The following is a 19,354-nucleotide window of genomic DNA, read 5'->3' on the forward strand; positions in this document are numbered from 1 at the left end:
GCTTTGGGGGTGACCCACACACGCCCCTGCCAGCGGGATTTCTGTCCTTGCTTGGCCAGAAAGAAGCTAAGACAATGGAAGAAAGGCCTCTGGGGTGATGGCTGCCTTGTGGCAGACTCCCGGTACACACCTGTGTGCTCACTGGGAAGCAGACTGAGCTAAGGCGAGACAAGGGTTCTCTGTTTCTTTCTAGAGCAGGGGCCCAGGACCCACGATGGGTTGTGGGGGAGGAACAGCTCTTTAGAGCCACAGCCGCTGTGACTGTGGCCGGGGTGGGAGGTGGGAGGAGAGGGCCTGTGCAGCCCCTCAGCTAATTGTGTGTGCGTCCTCCTCTCTTCCACGTCCACACTCACCATCCTGACCGCAGCACACATGGCTGCAAGCATGGAGGGTGCCGGGCAGGGGCTGGTCTCGTCACGTGCGTGGACATCAGACCCACCTTGAAGGCTAGGCTCTGCCTGTGACGCTTGTGCCAGCCCTGAGGGCAGGAGGAGGATCAGGGAAAGAGAACACAGCGAGCTGTGCCATGGTGGGTTATGCACTTTTCTCTGTGCTTCGTAGGATGCGATTTAGGGTGGGTAAGGGAAGACGCAAGGAAGACAGAGGCAAGGAAGGCGAGAGGGTTAGAAGAGGCAACTGCACTGCCTAGGAATGAGCTGGCTGCAGATGCGTCTCTGTCATTTGCTGGTTCCAGGAGGAACAGACGAGAAGCCTCCGGCTGGAACTCTGGGGGGCTTGCGCTCCCTAGCTCCTCACCGGGAGTTGCAGGGGGCATCATTTCGCAGAGAGTGAAATCAGCAGAGCTGGCTTCATAGCACTGACTTTAAGCAGAGGCCCATTAGGAGATTATATAAAGAGGGTGTCTTCTATTTTGGGGGCAAACATTAAAAACCAAATGTGCTTTTATGGTTTTTCAGATCTGTTGCCTAATTCCTAGGGCATTTTTCCTATTTGACTTATTAAAAACAATGCTCTTCACTCCTGTTGACAAAGTGAGCTGTGTTGAGTCATAGAAGAGTGATATACACACAGATCTCCTCGCTGGGACCCAAGAGAGAGCTGCATCGTGCCCTGGAGGGGGGCAGTTGAGGAGGGAGTGGGGGTGTGTGGGGAGGAGAGGGCTCATATTTGATTGACTCACGGAAGAAGGAGGAGACACACGCTCCTGAGACTCCACTGGCTGAGGTCTCGAGTCTTGTTCTCTCTTGGCCTGCCCTGCCTGGTCCCCAGGGGCTGTGGGTCAGGTGTCTTCTCATCCCTCTCTACGCAGGCTGGGCAGCTGACGTGCACCCCTGTGTGCAGGATATGAAGGTGCAGGGTGTCCCCCTCTGGCTCCTGGGCATCGCATTTGTCCTGTGCTCAGGGCACCCCCGTGGTCTCAGGAGATGTCCAATCTCCATGGACATGCGCCACCTGCAAGAGAGTTTCCAAGACATCCAAAGAGCCATAGTGAGTACGGGACGGGGTGAGGGCTGGGCCAGGGGCATGCTACCTTGAAGGGCGGGCAGGGTCCTGCTCTGAACACGGCGTGCTCAGCACTTGCGTCTGCTCTTGTTTCCCTCCACAGCAAGCCAATGATACCTTCCAAAACATCACCATCCTATCTGCACTGGACAGCCTGCAGGGCATTAAGGTACTGGCCTGTGTCTACTCTTTCCTGCATGCTCATCTTCATGGTCAAAGGGCCCTCAGCCATAAGAGAAGTCCCCACTCTGTCCCCTTCTTGTCCCTAATCTCCGGGCTGTCCTCTGTGCACAGGCATCTCCTGTGCAGAGCAGGAGTTGGGGAATGCTGTGGTCCCTGGCAGTCTGAGCAGTGCCATGCCCTAGAGCTCTTGGCAGTGCTGGTGCTCCGAGGGCACAGGATGTAGTGGCTTGGGAGTGGTTTTCGAAAGAAGGGGGAGCTGAGAAAATGAACTGTGACTTAAAAGCTAAGGACAGTCTAGATTAGTGGATTGGCATGGGGCATGGGTGTAAAGTCAGTGAGGGTAAAACTTGCACCAGGGACAGTGAGGTGACAGGTTTGTGATACACAGGACGTCGAGGGGAGTGGTAAGGACCGAGGAAGAGAAATCTCCTGGAGGCAAGGGATTTGAAAAGCAGGCTGAGCCCTAGTCCTGTAATCAAGGCAATGGTTGCTTGGTATTTTTGAGCCCAAAACTCTGTAACCACAACATGTTTTAGAAAGCCTGCCTGGTGAGGTTGCCAGGGAGGACTCCGGTGCAGCTGTCCAGGCAAGCGGTGCTGAGTGTACTGCACCTTGCCGGGGGTAATTCACTCTACCAAAGGGGCCATGAGTGGTGCCTTCATTTATTTTTATTTTATTAGCAACAAAGAGAGGGAGAAGGAGTGAGAGAGGGAGATCTTTCATCTGCTGGTTCACTCCCCAAATGTCTATAACAACCAGGGCTAGTCTTGGCTGAAGCCAGGAGCCCAGAACTTCTTCTGGGTCTCCCATGTGGGTGGCAGGGACCCAGGCACTTGAACCATCACCCACTGCCTCCCAGGTGCACTATCAGGGAGCTGGATTAGAAGTGGAGTAGCCAGGATTCAAACTGGCACTCCAGTATGAGGTGCCTGTGTCCCAAGTGATGGCTTAACTCACTGCACCACAACACCTACCCCAAGAGTGAGCTCCTCCAGTCCTTGAGAACATTCTAGAAAGATCTGGCTTTTCAGGAATTTATGTGAGAGTGCAAGGTCTCTCTGTAATGAGTGAGTAGTTCCCTAACCATCTCCGCATAGGTCAGGGAGACCTCCATAATTCTTCCAGGCAGTGACTCATTTGTGGCGGGTAGATGTACCTACTTAGTAAATCATATTCTAACCAACTGCATAAGAGACTCCTTAGACAGCATGGCTGGGAGGAACGCCATCTATTCTCAGACCAACACTTTCAACTAAGGACACTGAGCCCTTGGGAGGGAGAAGGACTCGTTGGTGGCTAAGCCAGCCCTGGAGCCCCATGGGTGCGCCTCCGTCTCCAGCTTCCTTCTCCTGGATCCAGGAGCTCTGGAGCAAGGAAAGGAGCTAACAGGGATTCAGATCTTCATCATCGTCCCTCTCTCCCTCCTGCCCTTCCTCTCTTCCTGTTTTCTACCCTGTTCCTATTTGTAGAGCCACAGAGTTTGGTATCTCAGAGGCGGGTTGAGGGAACCAGCAGCGGCAGAGGAGGAGATGGGTTTTGTGTTGCGAATAGAGTTTGAGGCCATCTAGGAACAGTTGTCTTGGGGCCAAAGTGATGATGCTCCTTTAACGCTAATGATGATGGATGCTCTGTCCCGTCCTGAACCACTCCCTACTTAGGCTGAACGGTAAACCTTCTGCAGAGTCATTCACCAGCTCTCTCTGCAGTGCAAACTACCAGAGAGAAACCGTGTAGCCAGCTTGTCTGGGTGGTGCCTTCTCAGTTCTATACCGCACAAGCAGTGTACCTCCTCCCTCCCCAGATGTACCCATCCTGGCAGGTGTCAGTCTGCTCTCTTGGAAATTTCAGCCCATTCAAGTGATCTGTGGGGTCTAGAAAGGACACATGGGAAGGCAACCCAGCGTGGGGGCACTGAGGCAGGCACGCTGTCCTCATGGTGGGAGGAGGGACTGCTGGGCGCCTGGCGTGCTGCAATCATGGAGTGGAGGTGGCCGCAAGGCACCACAGAGAAGCCGGCTTCAGCTTCTGGATGTAGGAGTGTTTTCCAAGAAAGCTGCTTGGCCATCAGCCCTCCGCAGAGGGAGACGCCCGGTTTCTGGAAGGACGTGAGCAGAAGTCAGGGACGCCGTGCTGTAACTGCTGGATGGAGAATTCTGGTCCCCGACTGGCTTCCGGCCACGTTCTTTGTTAGCCTATCTCTTGGCCATATGGCAAAAGGGGGGTAAACTGGGATCTCTGTTCATTGCTTGTGTCCTGGGCGGCTTTGATGTGGCGAGAGGAGAGGAACACTCTGAGACCGTTAGGAATTTTGAAAAACGACTTTCAGTTCTCTGCCTTCTTGCCGCCCCCACTGAGCTCTCCCAGGTCTGTCAGATGGAAGAGCCGGGGGCCTGTGCGGCTTCTCTGTTTTGTGTCTACAGATGTTAGACGTGTGCTGCGTGACCAGGAGCCTCCTGGCATTCTACATGGACAAGGTGTTCAAGGACCACCAGGAGCCGGACCCGCACATCTTGAGGCGAATCAGCAGCATTGCCAACTCCTTCCTCTACATGCAGAAGACTGTGCAGCAGTGTGTGAGTCACAGCGTCAGGATCCCGAGCATCTGCTCGGCGTCTGCCCCGGGAGGGCCCGGGATGCGCTGGCCCCAGCTGGAGGCCGAGGAAATCCCCTGCCCCGGCACTGGCAGGCAGGTGGCCTCTTCCAGGGGTCACTCTTCTCCCAGGGCCCCCTGACGGTCCATCAGACCTCCTGGGGTGACCGGCTCATGTCCAGTGTTCCTGAAGTGGTCCCTCCAGGCCTGGGAGAGAGATGTGTCCTGGAACCCAGCCTCACCAGTCGTTTCTGGCCTTTTGTTTCCAAACCACGTCTAGTCTCTTGATTTAGCCCAGCCCTAAGGGACACCCGTAAATCCACTACGAGCTATTAAAATCCAGCATTGGAAAGGAAAACAAAATAAACAAAAACTTGGAGCACAAGTTCTAGCTCCATTCCTGCAGATGATTTCCTGTGTGACTGTGTGGGAAGGACTTCATCTCTCTGGGGCTCAGAGTCTCAAATTGTTACAGGCCCCTGTCCTACTTGCATTAATATAACCATGAACTCCAATGGATTCATATAGCCAATTATTTAAATCATTAGCCCAGTTTTTTTGCTTAGTGCCTACCTTGTGGGATGTTGCATTCAGAGAGTACAAGATAAAGATGGTGCCCGGTGCTAACAGACCCGGGGGTGTAGATCCAGAAAATCAAAGCCAATGGCCCCAAGCAGGTGGAGTCTACACACTGGCCGCACACCCTGCTGGCCACTTCCACCTGAGTTTACTCCCCTGGCTCTCACCCTGGTAGGGGGAGAAGTGCTACGGCTCACATGGGGGAGATGGCGGGTGGAAAGGTCCTCTGATGGGTGCTGCCCCTCCTCCATCACAGCAGGTGCAGAGACAGTGTCCCTGCAGGGAGGAAGCCACCAACGTGACCAAAATCATTCACAACAACTATAATCAGGTAAGGTCATGAGGAGGTGGGAACTGAGGAGTAGACGCTTGATCGAGAGGGCGGCAGGCCTTCAGCCTCCTCTGGACTCAAATTCATTCGTTTGCTAAACAAGTTTCAAGTGAGGACCTTGCTGCTTGAATGTGAGTGCAAAGGGCATGTTGGTCTTACTGAACTGGCTGCTTCCCTGGGCTCCTCTCCTCCATCATCCCTCCACTGAGAGAGAGAGAGGGGGAGAGAGAGAGAGAAAGAGAGAGGGGGGGGGCTCTCACCTACTAGTTCACTCTCCAAATGCCCATAGTGGCCAGGGCTGGGCCAAGTGGAAGCCAGGAACTGGCAACTCCATTCAGGTCTCTCGTGTGAGTGGTAGGAACCCAGTAATTTGAGTCAGAGCCTGCTGCTTCCCGGGGTCTGTGTTGGCAGGAAGCCAGAGTCAGGAGCTGTAGCTGGGAAATGAACCCAGGTACACTGATGTAGGCTGTATCTTTTATTTATTTTTTATTTATTTTTATTTTTTTTGACAGGCAGAGTGGACAGTGAGAGACAGAGACAGAGAGAAAGTTCTTCCTTTGCCGTTGGTTCACCCTCCAATGGCCGCCGCGGTTGGCGCACCACGCTGATCCGATGGCAGGAGCCAGGTGCTACTCCTGGTCTCCCATGGGGTGCAGGGCCCAGGCATTTGGGCCATCCTCCACTGCACTCCTGGGCCACAGCAGAGAGCTGGTCTGGAAGAGGGGCAACCAGGACAGAATCCAGTGCCCTGACCAGGACTAGAACCCGGTATGCCGGCGCCGCAAGGTGGAGGATTAGCCTAGTGAGCCATGGTGCTGGCCTGTAGGCTGTATCTTAACCAGCATCTAAACTGCTAGGCCAAATGCCCACCCTGCACACCACAGCCTCACATAGCAGCCCTGACCTGTGTTATAACTTGGGGAAAGTGCACGCTGCTTAAGGTGGACATGATGCAGAGGGAGCATAGAGCGGCAGGAACCCCAGGCTGCTATGCACACGGTGTGGGTCCGGGAGGTGCCCCTGTGGTCAGCACCTGCCGTCAGGTCCCGGCCTGCGTGCTGCAGACACAGCGCTTCTCCTGTGGATGGCGGTGCAGAAGCAGTGCGTCTCCTGCGGTGTCTGCAGAGCTTGCTACAGGGCAGATCTCTGGCTCGGCAGCTCGGTACTGAGGCCCGAGTTCTCTCCCAAATGAGCCAATGTTTGGAAGAGGAAGGGGTAGGGGTTTGCTTGTGCAGGGCTCTGTTTCCTTGTGGGGAGGTTGGGATACTGTTATGGCAACAGCAAAAAGTCGCTAGCTGTCCCTGTGGGCCAGGTACTGCTCTAAACACTCTACAAGCACCCACACTTACTCTTCACGGCAAGGCGATGAGTCATTGCCTGCATTGGATAAGTTAGGAAATGAGGCACGAGTCGGGTGAGCAAACTAAGTTCACACTGCACCTGAATGGTGAACTCAGGGTTTGCTCCCACGCCGGCTGGCTCCACAGCTGTGCCTGAAGAGCCCACAGCCTCCTTCCGGTCTGCAGAGGAAGGCGGTGGAGTGCGCTAGGGCACTGGGGTTCCAGCTCCGGGGTTCTCCTGCAGGGTGAGCTGGGACAGGACACTCGCCCTCAGGCCCTGCTGCTTTACTGTATCGGATGGGGTCCCCAGGCTGTCCCTACCACTGCAGAGCACCATGGGGACTAAGACTTTCTGGGACAAGAGAAGCCAGTGTGAGAAAGAAGACAAACCAATGACTGGCCAGCAAAGAAGTTAATTTTTATTAGAAGAAGCCAACATGATTTGTGCACCAAAATTGTCGTTGCCTATAGGATGATGCTGTGCAAATACATTGGATGATGAACAAAAAAACCAGACTATGGGGCGAGTGGTTTGAGAAGGGGTACAGGGTCTGAGAAGGCATGGGCTGACCGCAGCTTCCTTGGTTTCAGCTGGAGGCCCGCGTGGCTGCCATCAAGTCCTTGGGAGAGCTCAACGTCTTTCTGGCCTGGATCAGCGAGAATCACCAAGACGGCTCTGCTGCCTGACACCAGGAACCCGCTTGATCACCCAGGCCAGAACACCCCCGTGAGGCTTCCTGGGGGACACAGTGGACTTTCAAGGGGGAGGGGCACGGGAAAGACCCCTGTGTGTCTCCCGGTGTTGACCTCCTGTGGACTTGGCGTGCTCATCTCTGCCTTTTTGGAAGCTGTAAGGTAAAGTCTGGGTCTGGGCAGATCTCGCTCTGTAGCTGAAAGCCCTCCTGGCTGCTCCCAGCCTGCCTGATCCCCATTGAGACCGGCCAAATGGTCTGGTGTGGCGAGCCGGCCTGGGAGGAAAGGTCTGCTGGCCCATAATTTATTGTGAGGTTGTTTATCCCATGTCTGCGATGTGGGCTGCGCGCTCTCCCACCGTGCACCTTGTCCTGATTTGAATAAACTCTGTGCTTTGCCTGTGAGTGGAGGTGTTTTCTGACTCAGGGTGAGTCGATCAAGGAATCCTAAATGCAGCCTATCAGACACGAAAGAACACAGGCAGAGCGGGAGACTGAGGCCCCAGAGCAGGTTCGTGCAGCAAAGGCTCTAAGCTCAGTGTATTCGTCTGTTTTCCATCTCCAGGACAAACTCCCTGAGGCCGGGTGACTTTGGGAAGAGAAGAGGCTTATTTAGCTCACAGTTCTGGAGGTTTAAGGGCTCGGCACCTGCACACCTGCACTGGCTCTGGCTCGCGGTGGGGGAGTCACACCCAGATGGCTTCACCATGGCAGAAGCTCCTGGTGGGGGAAGAGATTCGATCTCCAGACAGGAAGCCAGGACGCCATTTGGAAAAGCAGCTCACTGTCTTGAGAATTAACTTGGGGTCCCAGGACTTTCCATGCAGCTCTCCCTCCTACAGGTCCCTCCACCTGTTACATAGCCACACTCAGGACCAAGCGGCCATCATGTGAGCCCTTGTGGGAGAACACTCTAGACCAGACCCACACTGTGGCACTAGGTCTTCAGGTTCTCTTCCCAGCACCACCTGAGCTTCAGGAAGCCAGGACAGAGGGCTTCTGGCCACTGCTCCTCCTCCACAGCACCCACGGCTGATATCTTTCTTCTCTTTCCACTTCTCTGATTTGCTCTGTATTTGTCTATCTTGTCCATCTCCGTTATCTCTTTCTTACTGTTCCCAGCCTAGCTATGTCTCCCCAACCCTAATCCATCCACCATGAGTGTATGCCTGTATCTGAAAAGAGGGCAGGTTGTCATGGTGATGAGGCTTTAACAAGGGCAGCCCATGGGCATGGGGAATCCTAGGAAGAGGCCCAGGGCCCAGGCTCCAGTGGACATGGCCAGATGTCTAGATGGACACCCCGTAGACGATGCAGGGCACAAACACCGAGCTTGAATCTTGAACAACTGATGTTTTCTGAGTACCTGCCAGGTACTGCGTGTGGAGGAAGCACTTACCCCACCATATCCTGGGTCGGTATCTGTACCGTAACTGGCTGGAAGCAGCGACCGGAGATTGCACGGTCATGCCTTTGTGGGCGGAGCAAGATCTCCGGAGGCACAGCCGAGCTGCTTCCGATCCTACAGGTCTTGGAGCAAGGTCTTGCCTTCTCTGAGTCTCAGTGTCCCCCTCTATAAATGGAGATATCAGCGGCGCGGTCTCCAAGGGTTGCTGTGAGCGCCGAGTGCGGTAGAGCGCCTCCAGGAACCTTGGCACAGTGGGGGGCTGCATGGAACAGGGTAAAGATCATTGAGACAGGAGCTATGCTCTGTGCCTAGGGCTTCTCCTGCCTTGAATTGCTCAGGGCGGCCACGGAGCCTCTTGGGTCTTAAACGTTGTCAGATGGGTCCTGACTGCCCTGGACTCTACTCGTGTTGATGATGTCACAGGCAGAGCCACGGTACCTGCACACACACCTCTCCTCAGCTCCCCTACTGCTTGCCCAGGCTCATCTCAACTCCACCGGGCAGCGCTTCTGCAGACAACACCAGGCATGGCCTCACCTTAGAACCTTTGCACTTTGCACATTTGTAAACTGAGGTAGAGTTAAAAAAAAAAAAAAAACAACTCCACACATTGTGCTTGACTGGGATTAGTGAGCTATTAGGGCTGGAGTAAGGTGGTTTGTGGAGGACCTGACCTTTCCAAGGTGACCTTGGGTGGACCTCCGTGCTGAGCAGGCTGCAGGATGGCAGGGGTTTCTGCTCCTTTGTGGCTGCACTGGGACGCACGGCCCCAGACCCTGCACAGCTTGTGCCCCACCTCCTTAAACGCTCCACTCAGAGGGGTTCTGGCTAAGCAGAAGCCCCCGTTTCACCTTCAGCACACCTTACAGCCTTTTCCTAGCATCCTATTTTGTTTGTTGTATGTTTCCGTTTATTTAACGATGATTTTATTTAAGAGGCAGGGGGAGAGAGAGAGAGAGAGAGGACCTGCTCTCCTTTCTTTTGGTTCACTCCCCAAATGACTGCAATGGCTGAGGTGTCAAAGCCAGGAGCTGTGAACGGAATCCATGTCTCCCACGTGGGTGGCAGAAGTCCACTTACTGAAGCCATCACCACTGCCCCCCAGGGTCTGCATAGAGGAAACTGGAGTCAGGAACCGGAACCAGGACTCAAACCATCAGGCCTAACACCAGCCTCGGATTCACATTATTAAATAAATGATCTGTATGAATTAAAACAATAATAACAGCAAGCATTCATATTGTGCTTTCTGGATGTCAGGTGACGTCTAAGAAAGACACAGGACATAACATGTATGAATATGTCTAGTTCACTTAACTCACAACAACCCTATGGAAGTTCTGAAGATGAGAGGAAATGGAAAGATCACCTTGCTGAATGCTAGCAGTATGGATAATTAAGCCCCAAGGAGGAAACTGGGCACAGAGAGGTGAAGTAACTAGCCCAAAGTCCCACAGCTCATAACAGCTGAGCCAGGTTTCCAATCCAGGCAGCCTGGTTCTAGAGGGACGATTATGTCAACAGCGATGCTGTTGCCAGGCAGTGAGGTGAGAACGTAAGGGTTCTCCGTGACTTGTCGACCATCCTCCAAGGCGAGGCCGCTGACGGTCCCCATCCCTGACCATCCTCCAAGGCAAGGCTGCTGACGGTCCCCATCCCTGACCATCCTCCAAGGCGAGGCCGCTGACGGTCCCCATCCCTGACCATCCTCCAAGGCGAGGGCCGCTGACTGTCCCCATCCCTGACCACCCTCCAAGGCGAGGGCCGCTGACTGTCCCCATCGCTGACCATCCTCCAAGGCGAGGGCCGCTGACTGTCCCCATCCCTGACCACCCTCCAAGGTGAGGGCCGCTGACGGTCCCCATCAGGCAGAGGAGGGGGTCTGAAGCTCAGCGAGCTCCCAAGTAGACCTATGGCCATGCAGTTGGTGTGGAACTGGGACCACACTCAGCGTGCTCTCCTCCGAAGCTGGGTTCCAATCATCGTGGTCCGGGGCCTGAGCGTCCTGCTTGAGGGGTGGGAGGCCTGGGTGGGGGGAGAGGCGGCTTTGCTGGCGTAATGAAATGTACTTAGATGGAAGTGTCGCGCCCAGTGACGGCCGCAGCGCTGGGAGAGCAGTAGGACGAGACGCTGGAGGGGAAGAGCTCTCTGTTCTGAACTCAGCTCCGTCCGGCTCCATCTCTGCCTGCTTGCTTTGCTTGTCCGCCTGTCCTTTCTCTCCTTTCAGACTTGAAGGCTGTGTGCCGACTCCTTTTTCCCCCACAGTGGATCAGGCATCGGGTTGCATTTTTTCCCTTCCAGAGCTGGTGTTTAAGAAATACTTGCTAAGGACCTGGGTATAACATCTGCCTCCAGATGTTACCTTCCAAGTCCTCAATCAAGCCCTGGAAGGTGCCCCTGAGCACCCCAGGGTGCCCCTTCAATTGCCCCAGCACAGGGGAGGGAGCTCCCTTCACACGCTGGGGCCAAGCCAGGCACTGTACATTTGGGATCTCATCCAAGCCTCCGCCTCGGGGGCCCAGGGATTGGGAGGTTTTGTCTCTCCATGGTCAGTGAAAGTGTCTGATGCTCCCAGAGGTGGGAGTGGGGAATTGAGGGCGGGAGCCTTGCCCAAGGCCCTACAGCTAAGGGATGGCAAGACCCAGAAAGCAAACCCAGGCCTCATCTTCCTGGAATCGGTGCTCCCTGCCTCTGGGGAGAAGTTATTTTGCTTTGTCCAAGGCTGCATTGGAGCAGGAGTCATGTAGACAAGGCCTTTGAATAGGAAGTAGTCTTTTATTATTTTTAAAAAGATTTATTTTACTTATTTGAAAGAGTTACAGAGAGAGGTAGAGACAGAGAGGTCTTCCATCTGCTGGTTCACTCCCCAAATGGCCACAGCAACCGGAGCTGAGCTGATCCGAAGCCAGGAGCCAGGAGCCAGGAGCCTCCTCTGGGTCTCCCATGTGGGTGCAGGGACCCAAGGACTTGGGCCATCTTCCACTGCCCTCCCAGGCCATAGCAGAGAGCTGGATTGGAAATAGAGCAGCTAGGACTCAAACTGGTGCTCACATGGGATGCCGGCACTTCAGGGGGCAGCTTTACCCCCTACACCACAGCACCAGCCCCCTGCTTGGATATTCCAAAGGTGACCACAGGAATGGATACAATACTGCACATGGGTACACAGTTACTGATAATTTTTTCCACACACATGCGGAGCTGTAAGCTGTCTGGCAAGGGTTAACACCATTGCTCTGTACTTGCAAGCAGAACCCGAGCTGGTTACATATAAGCAGAGAGTAACTACACAATGAACGACACAATGAAGCATTCATAGGCGAGCAGGTACCAGATGCTTCTCTCTTTTTTTTTTTTTCTTCAGACCTTGGGAAGGCTTCTGACACAACTTTCATCATGTCAGTTAGAAACAGGCTGAATTAAAAGACAAGGGCCTCTGGCACAGTATAATAACCTAGAGCCCAGGGCCTAACCAGAGCCAGCAATGCATATATTAAATCCAGCGTTGTCAAGATGGGCCTGGACCTACCCCCAGCCAGTGTCTGGAGTTGTGGACTGACGCCGGGTGAATGATCAGAGGCCGGTTTCTGAATGTGTCACAATGGCCCGGGGCCGGCTGGCAGTCTGGGCTCCTCCTGGGGGGGGGGGGGGGGGACATGGAATCCTGTCATCCTCCAGGGAGCATTGCTGAAGGCCATGCAGGGCAGCTGCGGAGTCGAGGCCAAGTGGGCAAGAGGCTAGGCTTTTGTGTCAAATGTTGGCCCAGCCACTTGCTGTGTGACCTTGGGCAGTCTCCTAGGGCTGAGCCTCAGTTTCCCCATCTGTATAATAAAAGGAGACATCTGTTGCCTTGTGGATTCAAGATCCCCTTTCTGCAGTGCTTGGGATGGAATAGGCGTTCCCTTCAAATAACCGTGGTGACTATTTGATGCATCTCGACTTTTCAGATCTTATTTCCTATAAAATGTGGCTGTTTGAAGACATCTTTAAAATTAGCTAGGGAGGCAAGGCGAGAGGCAGTGGCCCAGGTGTGGCGCCCCCTGACACAGAGCTCCTGCAGTGGGTGCTGGCAGAGCTGTGCTCCTGGCCGGGCTCTAGGCAGCCTTCCTGGTTCTCCCTGTTGCTGGGGCATCGCCCCCGCAGCTGGGCAGTGCTCACCCACTGCCGACTTTTCCCGTGACTCCATCAGAGAAACCTGCGCTGTCACACCTGCACCATGTTGTACGCTGCCCCTTGGTGTCCCCTGCAGCCATGAGCCAGTGCCTGCCTGGGGGTGGCAGAGCGAAGGCTCCACTCAAGGAGGTGGGTTCACAGCCAGGGCTCAGCGCTGCAGGTTGGTGATGGCGCTTGCTGGGGGGCGGGGCGGGGAGGGGAGATACATCTCAGAAGATCACTGAGAACCCCAGAGCATTCTAGAGAGGGTCTGTAGGCCACAGCCTGTCATTGAAGCACACTCAGCCCAGCCTCGCCTCTGCTGCAGGACTACCATGGGAAGATGGGCGTGCTGTACAGAGGCCTCTCTGCGCAGGTGCGAAGCTGGCTGCCGGCACCTGGTCCCCCGGAAGGGCCGTCCCGGGGCCTGGGAGAGGGCTCAGGGTGCAGCTGGCACACCAGGAGCTCAGTTTGGTTCCTTGTGCCCCAGTCTGGATGCCTCGATCTGGTCACCTTCCTGGACACAGGAAAAGAGGCTGTGCCTCAGTTTCCTTCTTTGAACGATGAAGAGAATAACCGTGCTTACCTGATGAGGTTGCAGGCAGATAAAAGGAATTAATAATTTAAGAATTACCCACCACCTGGCACCCAGTAAGTGGTCACCTTCTGGTGCACCGTGGCTCTGTGCTCAGCCAGTGGTTGGCTTCCTGAGGACCAGGGCCTGCTCCCAGGGCAGAGGGCAATCTTCTTCCTCTTCCTCTTCGCCTCTCTTCCCCATCTTTGCTCCTTGGGATTCTCAGTGGCCTTTTTGTTCTTGACAAGCCGGAGATAGCTCAGCATCTGCCTGCAGAACCCGAGTCCCTGGGCGCACTGCTAATCTGCGAACAGCAGAACTCAGTAAGTAAATGCCCACTGAGTGCACGCATGCCTGACGCAGACGACTCCAGCTGTGCAGGCCAGGCCCTCTTGGAGGAAGCCGCAAGAGGAAGCCTGTGGCTTTGTCTCTGGTTTTGGGACTCTCTCAGGCTTCCTCTTATCCTTCTATCCTCTTTGAACCTCTACTCGCTCCATTTCCATAGCTCGGAGCAAAGACTCAATCTCCCCTGTGCCTGGCCTGCTAGGCTTGGAGTGAAATTTGCCGTTGATTGTTGTCCAAGACTCCTTAATCCCATATCCTGGAGCCTGGGTGTCAGGGCCTCCCACCCGACTCCTAGGCTGGCCAGACCCCTGGGTCATCATGCTAACCCAGGCCTTGCTCACCGGGGAGCAATGCAGGTGTCCCAGTAGGGCAGCAGCAGCAGCAGCACTTTCCTTCTTGGGCAGGGCATGCTCAACTTTTTCAGGTCAGCAGCCCCATGTGTGAGGAGAAAGAGCTCCAGATGGACTGACTTTGCTTCTTGCTCACCTCCCTCCAAAATGTGTCCCACATCTCATCCAGAAAGAGCAAGGTGCAACTGCAGATGTCCCCGAGACCTAGTACAGTGTCCCCGTGGAAGGCCCTGGGGCGCTCACTTTGTGACAACCATTGTTAGAAAAAGAGTTGCAGATTGGTGCCTCCTCACACAGGGCACCATAAATGTTAGAAAAAGAGGCGCAGAATAGAGGAGGCAGTGTACAGATTTACAGCCAGACCGAATTGATTCAGAGAAAATAAATTCTTAGAGGTGGTGACCATGGATGGAGCATGTGGCAGAAGGCTCCGACCCCCGGGGGCTGGGCCTTTTTATATTTTAGGAGGGCTAGGGATGGGGGTGGGGGTAGGGGGCAGCAGGTGAGGGGAATTCCTGGAACTGGTCTTTCAGGTGTTCCAGCAACTGGTCTTTCAAGCGGCTGTAGGGGTGGGGTATGAAAGCAATAGGGTGTGAGACCCAATTGAGACCCACGGGCAAGGAATACATTCCAATGTTTATCTTTTGACCAGTGGACCAGAATGGCTGAGGCTTATGTCTTTGTTCCGTCAACCATAAGGCTACAAATGGTGTGCGCTGTGGAAGTTACTGGAAATTAGTGAGCTTAGTCTCTCTGCAGGGAATCTGGGACAGAAAGCTTTGAAGTAAGTTAGAAAAACGCATCCGTAAGCAAGTCTGTTGAGCTTCTGGGATGTGGGCAAGGTTGAGCTAGATTCTGAGTAGGTTGTCAAAGGAAAACAGTCATTGATTCTTAGAAATGAAAAGTCTGGGGCGGGCATTTGGCTTTGCAGTTGACACCTGCATGCCATATTGGAGTGCCTTGGTTCAAGTCCCTGCTCTGCTTCCAATCGAGCTTCCGGCCAGTGTAGGTCCTGGGAGGCAGCACAAGATGGCTCAAGTACTTGGGTCCTTGCCACCCACATGGAAAGCTTGGATGGCTTTCTGGGCTTCTGGCTTTGACCTAGTCCAGCCCCCTGGTTCTTGCACGCATTTGGGGAGTGAAGCAGCAGATGGAAGATTCTCTTTCTTGCTCTCTCTGTTGCCCTGCCTTTGGAATAAAAATAAATAAATACATTAACTAATTAGAAGAAATGAAAAGTCTGAGCGCGATTCTGACATTAACAGCTCATTGCAGTTTGGCTCATGTTCAACTAGTGTCAACACCTACCCCTGAGCCCCACCCAAGACTCTCAGTGGTCAGAGGTGCTCTCTGCTCTTGGAGTTGTGTTCCTTCTCACCACGCCGTGGTCTCTCCACTCCCCAGGCTCACAGAGCCATTTGTCCTTCAAGGCTTTGTTCATACCAGACTTTCTCCAGGGAGCCTTCCCATCTCCTCTCCTCGGCCCTCAGAAGCAATCTGAATCCTCTCTCCCCTCCAAATGCCTTTGATGGACACAATTTCTGAACTTTTCTAGCAAAGTCCTGATGACAAAAACTCTCCCATGATCCCTATAAAGAACATCATTCTTCTCAGACCATGTGGCACAACTGGGGTGCTGGGCCACCATACCAATGGGCCTTGGTCTCTGCCATTGCATTACATTTCTTTTAATATATATAATATATTATATATAAAATATATATTTCAAATATATATATGACACACACAGGAAGAGAGAGAGAGCGTGAGAGGGAGATATGGGGGTTTTGGGGTAGGAGCAGGTGGTGTTAGCCAACTTTGGGGACCCATCAGCTGGTTTACTCCCCAAATGCCCACAGCACCTGGGAGCCTGGAACTTCATCCAGGTCTCCCACGTGGGTGGTGGAACCTAATCGCCATCATTGCTGACTCTCAGGATCTACATTAACAGGAAGCAGGAAGCAGGACTCAGAACTGGGTATTGAACAAGTCTGCTGTGGGACGTGTGTGTCTTAGCTGGCATCTTAACCAATAAGGCAAACATCTGTCCCACATCAAGTGTTCTTAACCTACTCAGAATAATGTTTCTCAATGCATAAAAAAGTCTACGATTGTAAAGGAAGACACTAATATATTAAAACATGTTGGGGCCGGTGCTATGACATAGTAGACTAAGCCTCTGCCTGCGGCACTGGCATCCCATATGGGTGCTGGTTCAAGTCCTGGGTGCCCCTTTATCGATCCAGCTTCCTATTGATGGCCTGCGAAAGCAGTGGAAGATAGCTCAAGTGCTTGAGTCCCTGCACCCACAACCTGGAGGAAGCTCTTGGCTCCTGGCTTCAGATCAGCCCAGCTTCGGCTGTTGCAGTCATTTGGGGAGTGAACCAGTGGATGGAAGACCTTTCTCTCTGTCTCTCTCTCTTTCTGCCTGTAAATCTACTACTCAGATAAATAAAAATAAAAATCTAAAAAACAATATTCTCAGTGGGGCTGGCACTGTGGCATAACAGATAAAGCCACCGCCTGCAGCACTGGCATCCCATATGAGTCCCGGCTGCTCCACTTCTGATTCAGCTCCCCGCTAATGGCCTGGGAAGGCAGTAGAAGATGACCCAAGTCCTTATGCCCCTGCACCCACATGGGAGACCCTGAAGAAGCTCCTGGCTCCTGACTTCAGATTGGCCCAGCCCTAGCCATTGTGGCCATTTGGAGAGTAAACCAGTGGATGGAAGACCGTTCTCTCTCTAACTCTGCCTTTCAAATAAATAAATTAATCTAAAATAAAATATGTATCCACACATGGGGATGACAACTCGGTTATGTAGATTTATCTTTATTGATGCATTAGTTAACGTGCTCTAGCAGGAGGAATACAAACTGCTGATGCTTCTCGCAGTGGTGAGCGTAAGCCACATGCAGAGAGGTATGGAGCCCGTGATGTGATGCGAAACTACTTGCAGTTCCTCTCTGTGAACAAGAGGCTTGTGCACTGCAGTTTGTGTCCCCTGCCTGTCCCCACAAAGGAAGAAAATGCTCAGTGTTGGTTAGAGGTTACTGAGAAGCAGAGATGTAGCTGCTTCTTGTCTACCATCTCCCAGCTCAAGAGCTCCTGCATTGGAAGGTCTGCCTTTTCCATGATGCTCCGAGGCCCCGAGGGGACCCAAGAGACCCGGTCTTTTCCACTTTGGCATATCTTGGGTCTCCCCCAGCTCAGAGCCAGCCCATGGGGACGTCTCCATGCTTGTTTGGGAAGCTAGAAGGAAAAGAATGGATCACACACCTGTTCTCCCAGGTGAGGAAACGGGATTCAAAGCTACAGTCTCGAATTCCTGGCCCCCTGTCCAGAGCAGGGTCTGCCCATGGCTCCTACTCTGCAGGCAGGGACAGGACAGGTTAGCGAGTTTGGGGACCCCAGCTACGTCAGCAGGATTCTGGGTGAGCAGCCAGTTGGGCTGGTTAAGCAGAGTGTGATGGAAGAATGCAGGAAAGGAGAATGTCGTCACTGGCGCAGCAGCTTTGCCAAGAGGGAACTGAAAACGTTCGCTTCAGATCGTCAGCTGCTCCTCTCCTCCCCACCCTGCCCCTGCGAGGAAGGCAGCCCAAGCCCAGGCACAATTCCCAGCCCTGCCAGCTTGGGAGTGGCAGAGGCGTCTGCCTGCCTGCCTGCCTGCCCACCTGGGAGCTGCCCCCCGAAGGCCCGTCTGCTTCCCTGGGAAGTGATGCAACCGGGCACAAGGCCCAGATGCCAGCCACGGTGACGCCGCAGGCAGGCGAAACCCTGGGCTGCACACGTGGGACTTGCCAGGGAGGAGTGGCTGGGCTTGCTTTGTGGTATCTAGAAGACGGTTTCCTGTTCCAGGATGGCCTTTTTAGGAAACTAAGCTTGTTTCCCATGAAGGATTCTTGTCTTCCCTCTGCTCAGCTTGTTTTTAGGATGATGCTGTACTTAGAGGCTGGCCCCAGCTCTGAAGCCTTGCTTTTCCTGTTGGCTTGCTGTGCCCACAGAATGCACCCCACTTTCCCCCTCAGCGGCACCCTCTTCCATTGCATCGTGTGCTCACCACGTGCCAGGCCCTTCTGTCCTTGGGGGTCTCCTGGTTCGCACACAGCCGCCATCCTGTCTCTCCCCAAAGGTAGGAGCCTTCAATGGCGCCCCGTTGCCTTAGGAGGAAAAGAAATGATTACAGAATCAAGAAGGCCAAGCTGAAAGAGACTTCAGGAATCATTAATTTGTTCTCCCACAGTCCACAAGTGAGGCAGGGACAGCACAGGGAGGTGAAGGTAGGGCTTAGCTTTCCAGAATCCAGTCCGAATCTCAGCTTGGAGCTTCCTGGTCGTTGACGATCTGGCTCTATCTCCAACACACTCTCTCACTGCTCTGCGGCAGGAAACCCGGCTCCAGCCCAGAAGCCCTTGTCAGTCCTTACGGGCAGACAGGCGGGAGTTTGCAGCCCTCACGTCTCCTGTTCTGAGCACTGCCCCCTCCCCAGCCCAGCGTCTCTGCCCATCTGTGAAGGCTCAGCTGGAACTGGGCTCTGCTTGGCCAGTGACCCCGAGCCCTCCTGTCTGTGCACTCTGAGTGTCACTAATCCGGAAGTCAGACCTCTGGGAGCCTCCAGAATCGGGCCCTTTTTGAGTATTGACATGACGCCAAAAGCAGAGTATTCCGTGGTAACCTCAGATGACAGCTCAAAGTCCAAGTGCAGACACACTGAAAATACTGGGTAAAATTAACTGCAGGTTATATAAATGAGATGTGTATGTAACATAAACAAATTTTGTGTTTAGGCATGGGTCCCATCCTCAAGCTATCTCTTTATGCTTATGTAAATATTTCATAATCTGGGGCCAACCCTGGGGCGTAGTATGTAGAGCCACTGGCCTGCAAGACTGGCATCCCCCATGGGCACTGGTTCAAGTCCCGGATGCTTTACTTCCAATCTAGCACCGTGCTAATGCGCTTGGGAAAGCAGCAGAAGATGGTCCAAGACCTTGGGCCCTTGCACCCAAGGAGGAGACCTGGAAGAAGTTCCTGGCTCCTGGCTTCGGACTGGCCCAGCTCCAGCCATTGTGGCCATCTGGGAAGTGAACCAGCAGATTGAAAAGCACTCCCTCTCTCTCTCTCTCTCTCTCTCTCTGTGTCTCCTTCTCTGTAACTCTTTCAAATACATAAATAAATCTTTAAAAATTTCAAACCCAAGAGAAATCCAAACGTTTCAGATAGGAGATACTCCACTCACAGTGGCTTTCCTGGTGGCTCTGCAGGCACAGCCGTCATCACCCGAGCAGCTGGGAACCAGGGCAGAGAGCTGACAGGGCCGTCTCTGTGCTCACAGAGGTCAGCAC

At 53.8% G+C, this 19,354-nt stretch overlaps 1 protein-coding gene across 1 annotated transcript; it reads left to right on the forward strand.

Moving 5' to 3' along the window:
- Positions 1-1,305: 1,305 nt before the first annotated feature.
- Positions 1,306-7,174, forward strand: IL19 (interleukin 19). The gene is made up of 5 exons (XM_062211434.1): positions 1,306-1,449; positions 1,568-1,633; positions 4,068-4,220; positions 5,073-5,147; positions 7,079-7,174. Exons 1-5 carry the CDS (start codon positions 1,306-1,308, stop codon positions 7,172-7,174), a joined length of 534 nt encoding a protein of 177 aa, XP_062067418.1.
- Positions 7,175-19,354: the final 12,180 nt, after the last annotated feature.

The sequence above is a fragment of the Lepus europaeus genome, chromosome 14 (assembly GCF_033115175.1).
Source record: "Lepus europaeus isolate LE1 chromosome 14, mLepTim1.pri, whole genome shotgun sequence".
Classification (NCBI taxonomy): Eukaryota; Metazoa; Chordata; class Mammalia; order Lagomorpha; family Leporidae; genus Lepus; species Lepus europaeus.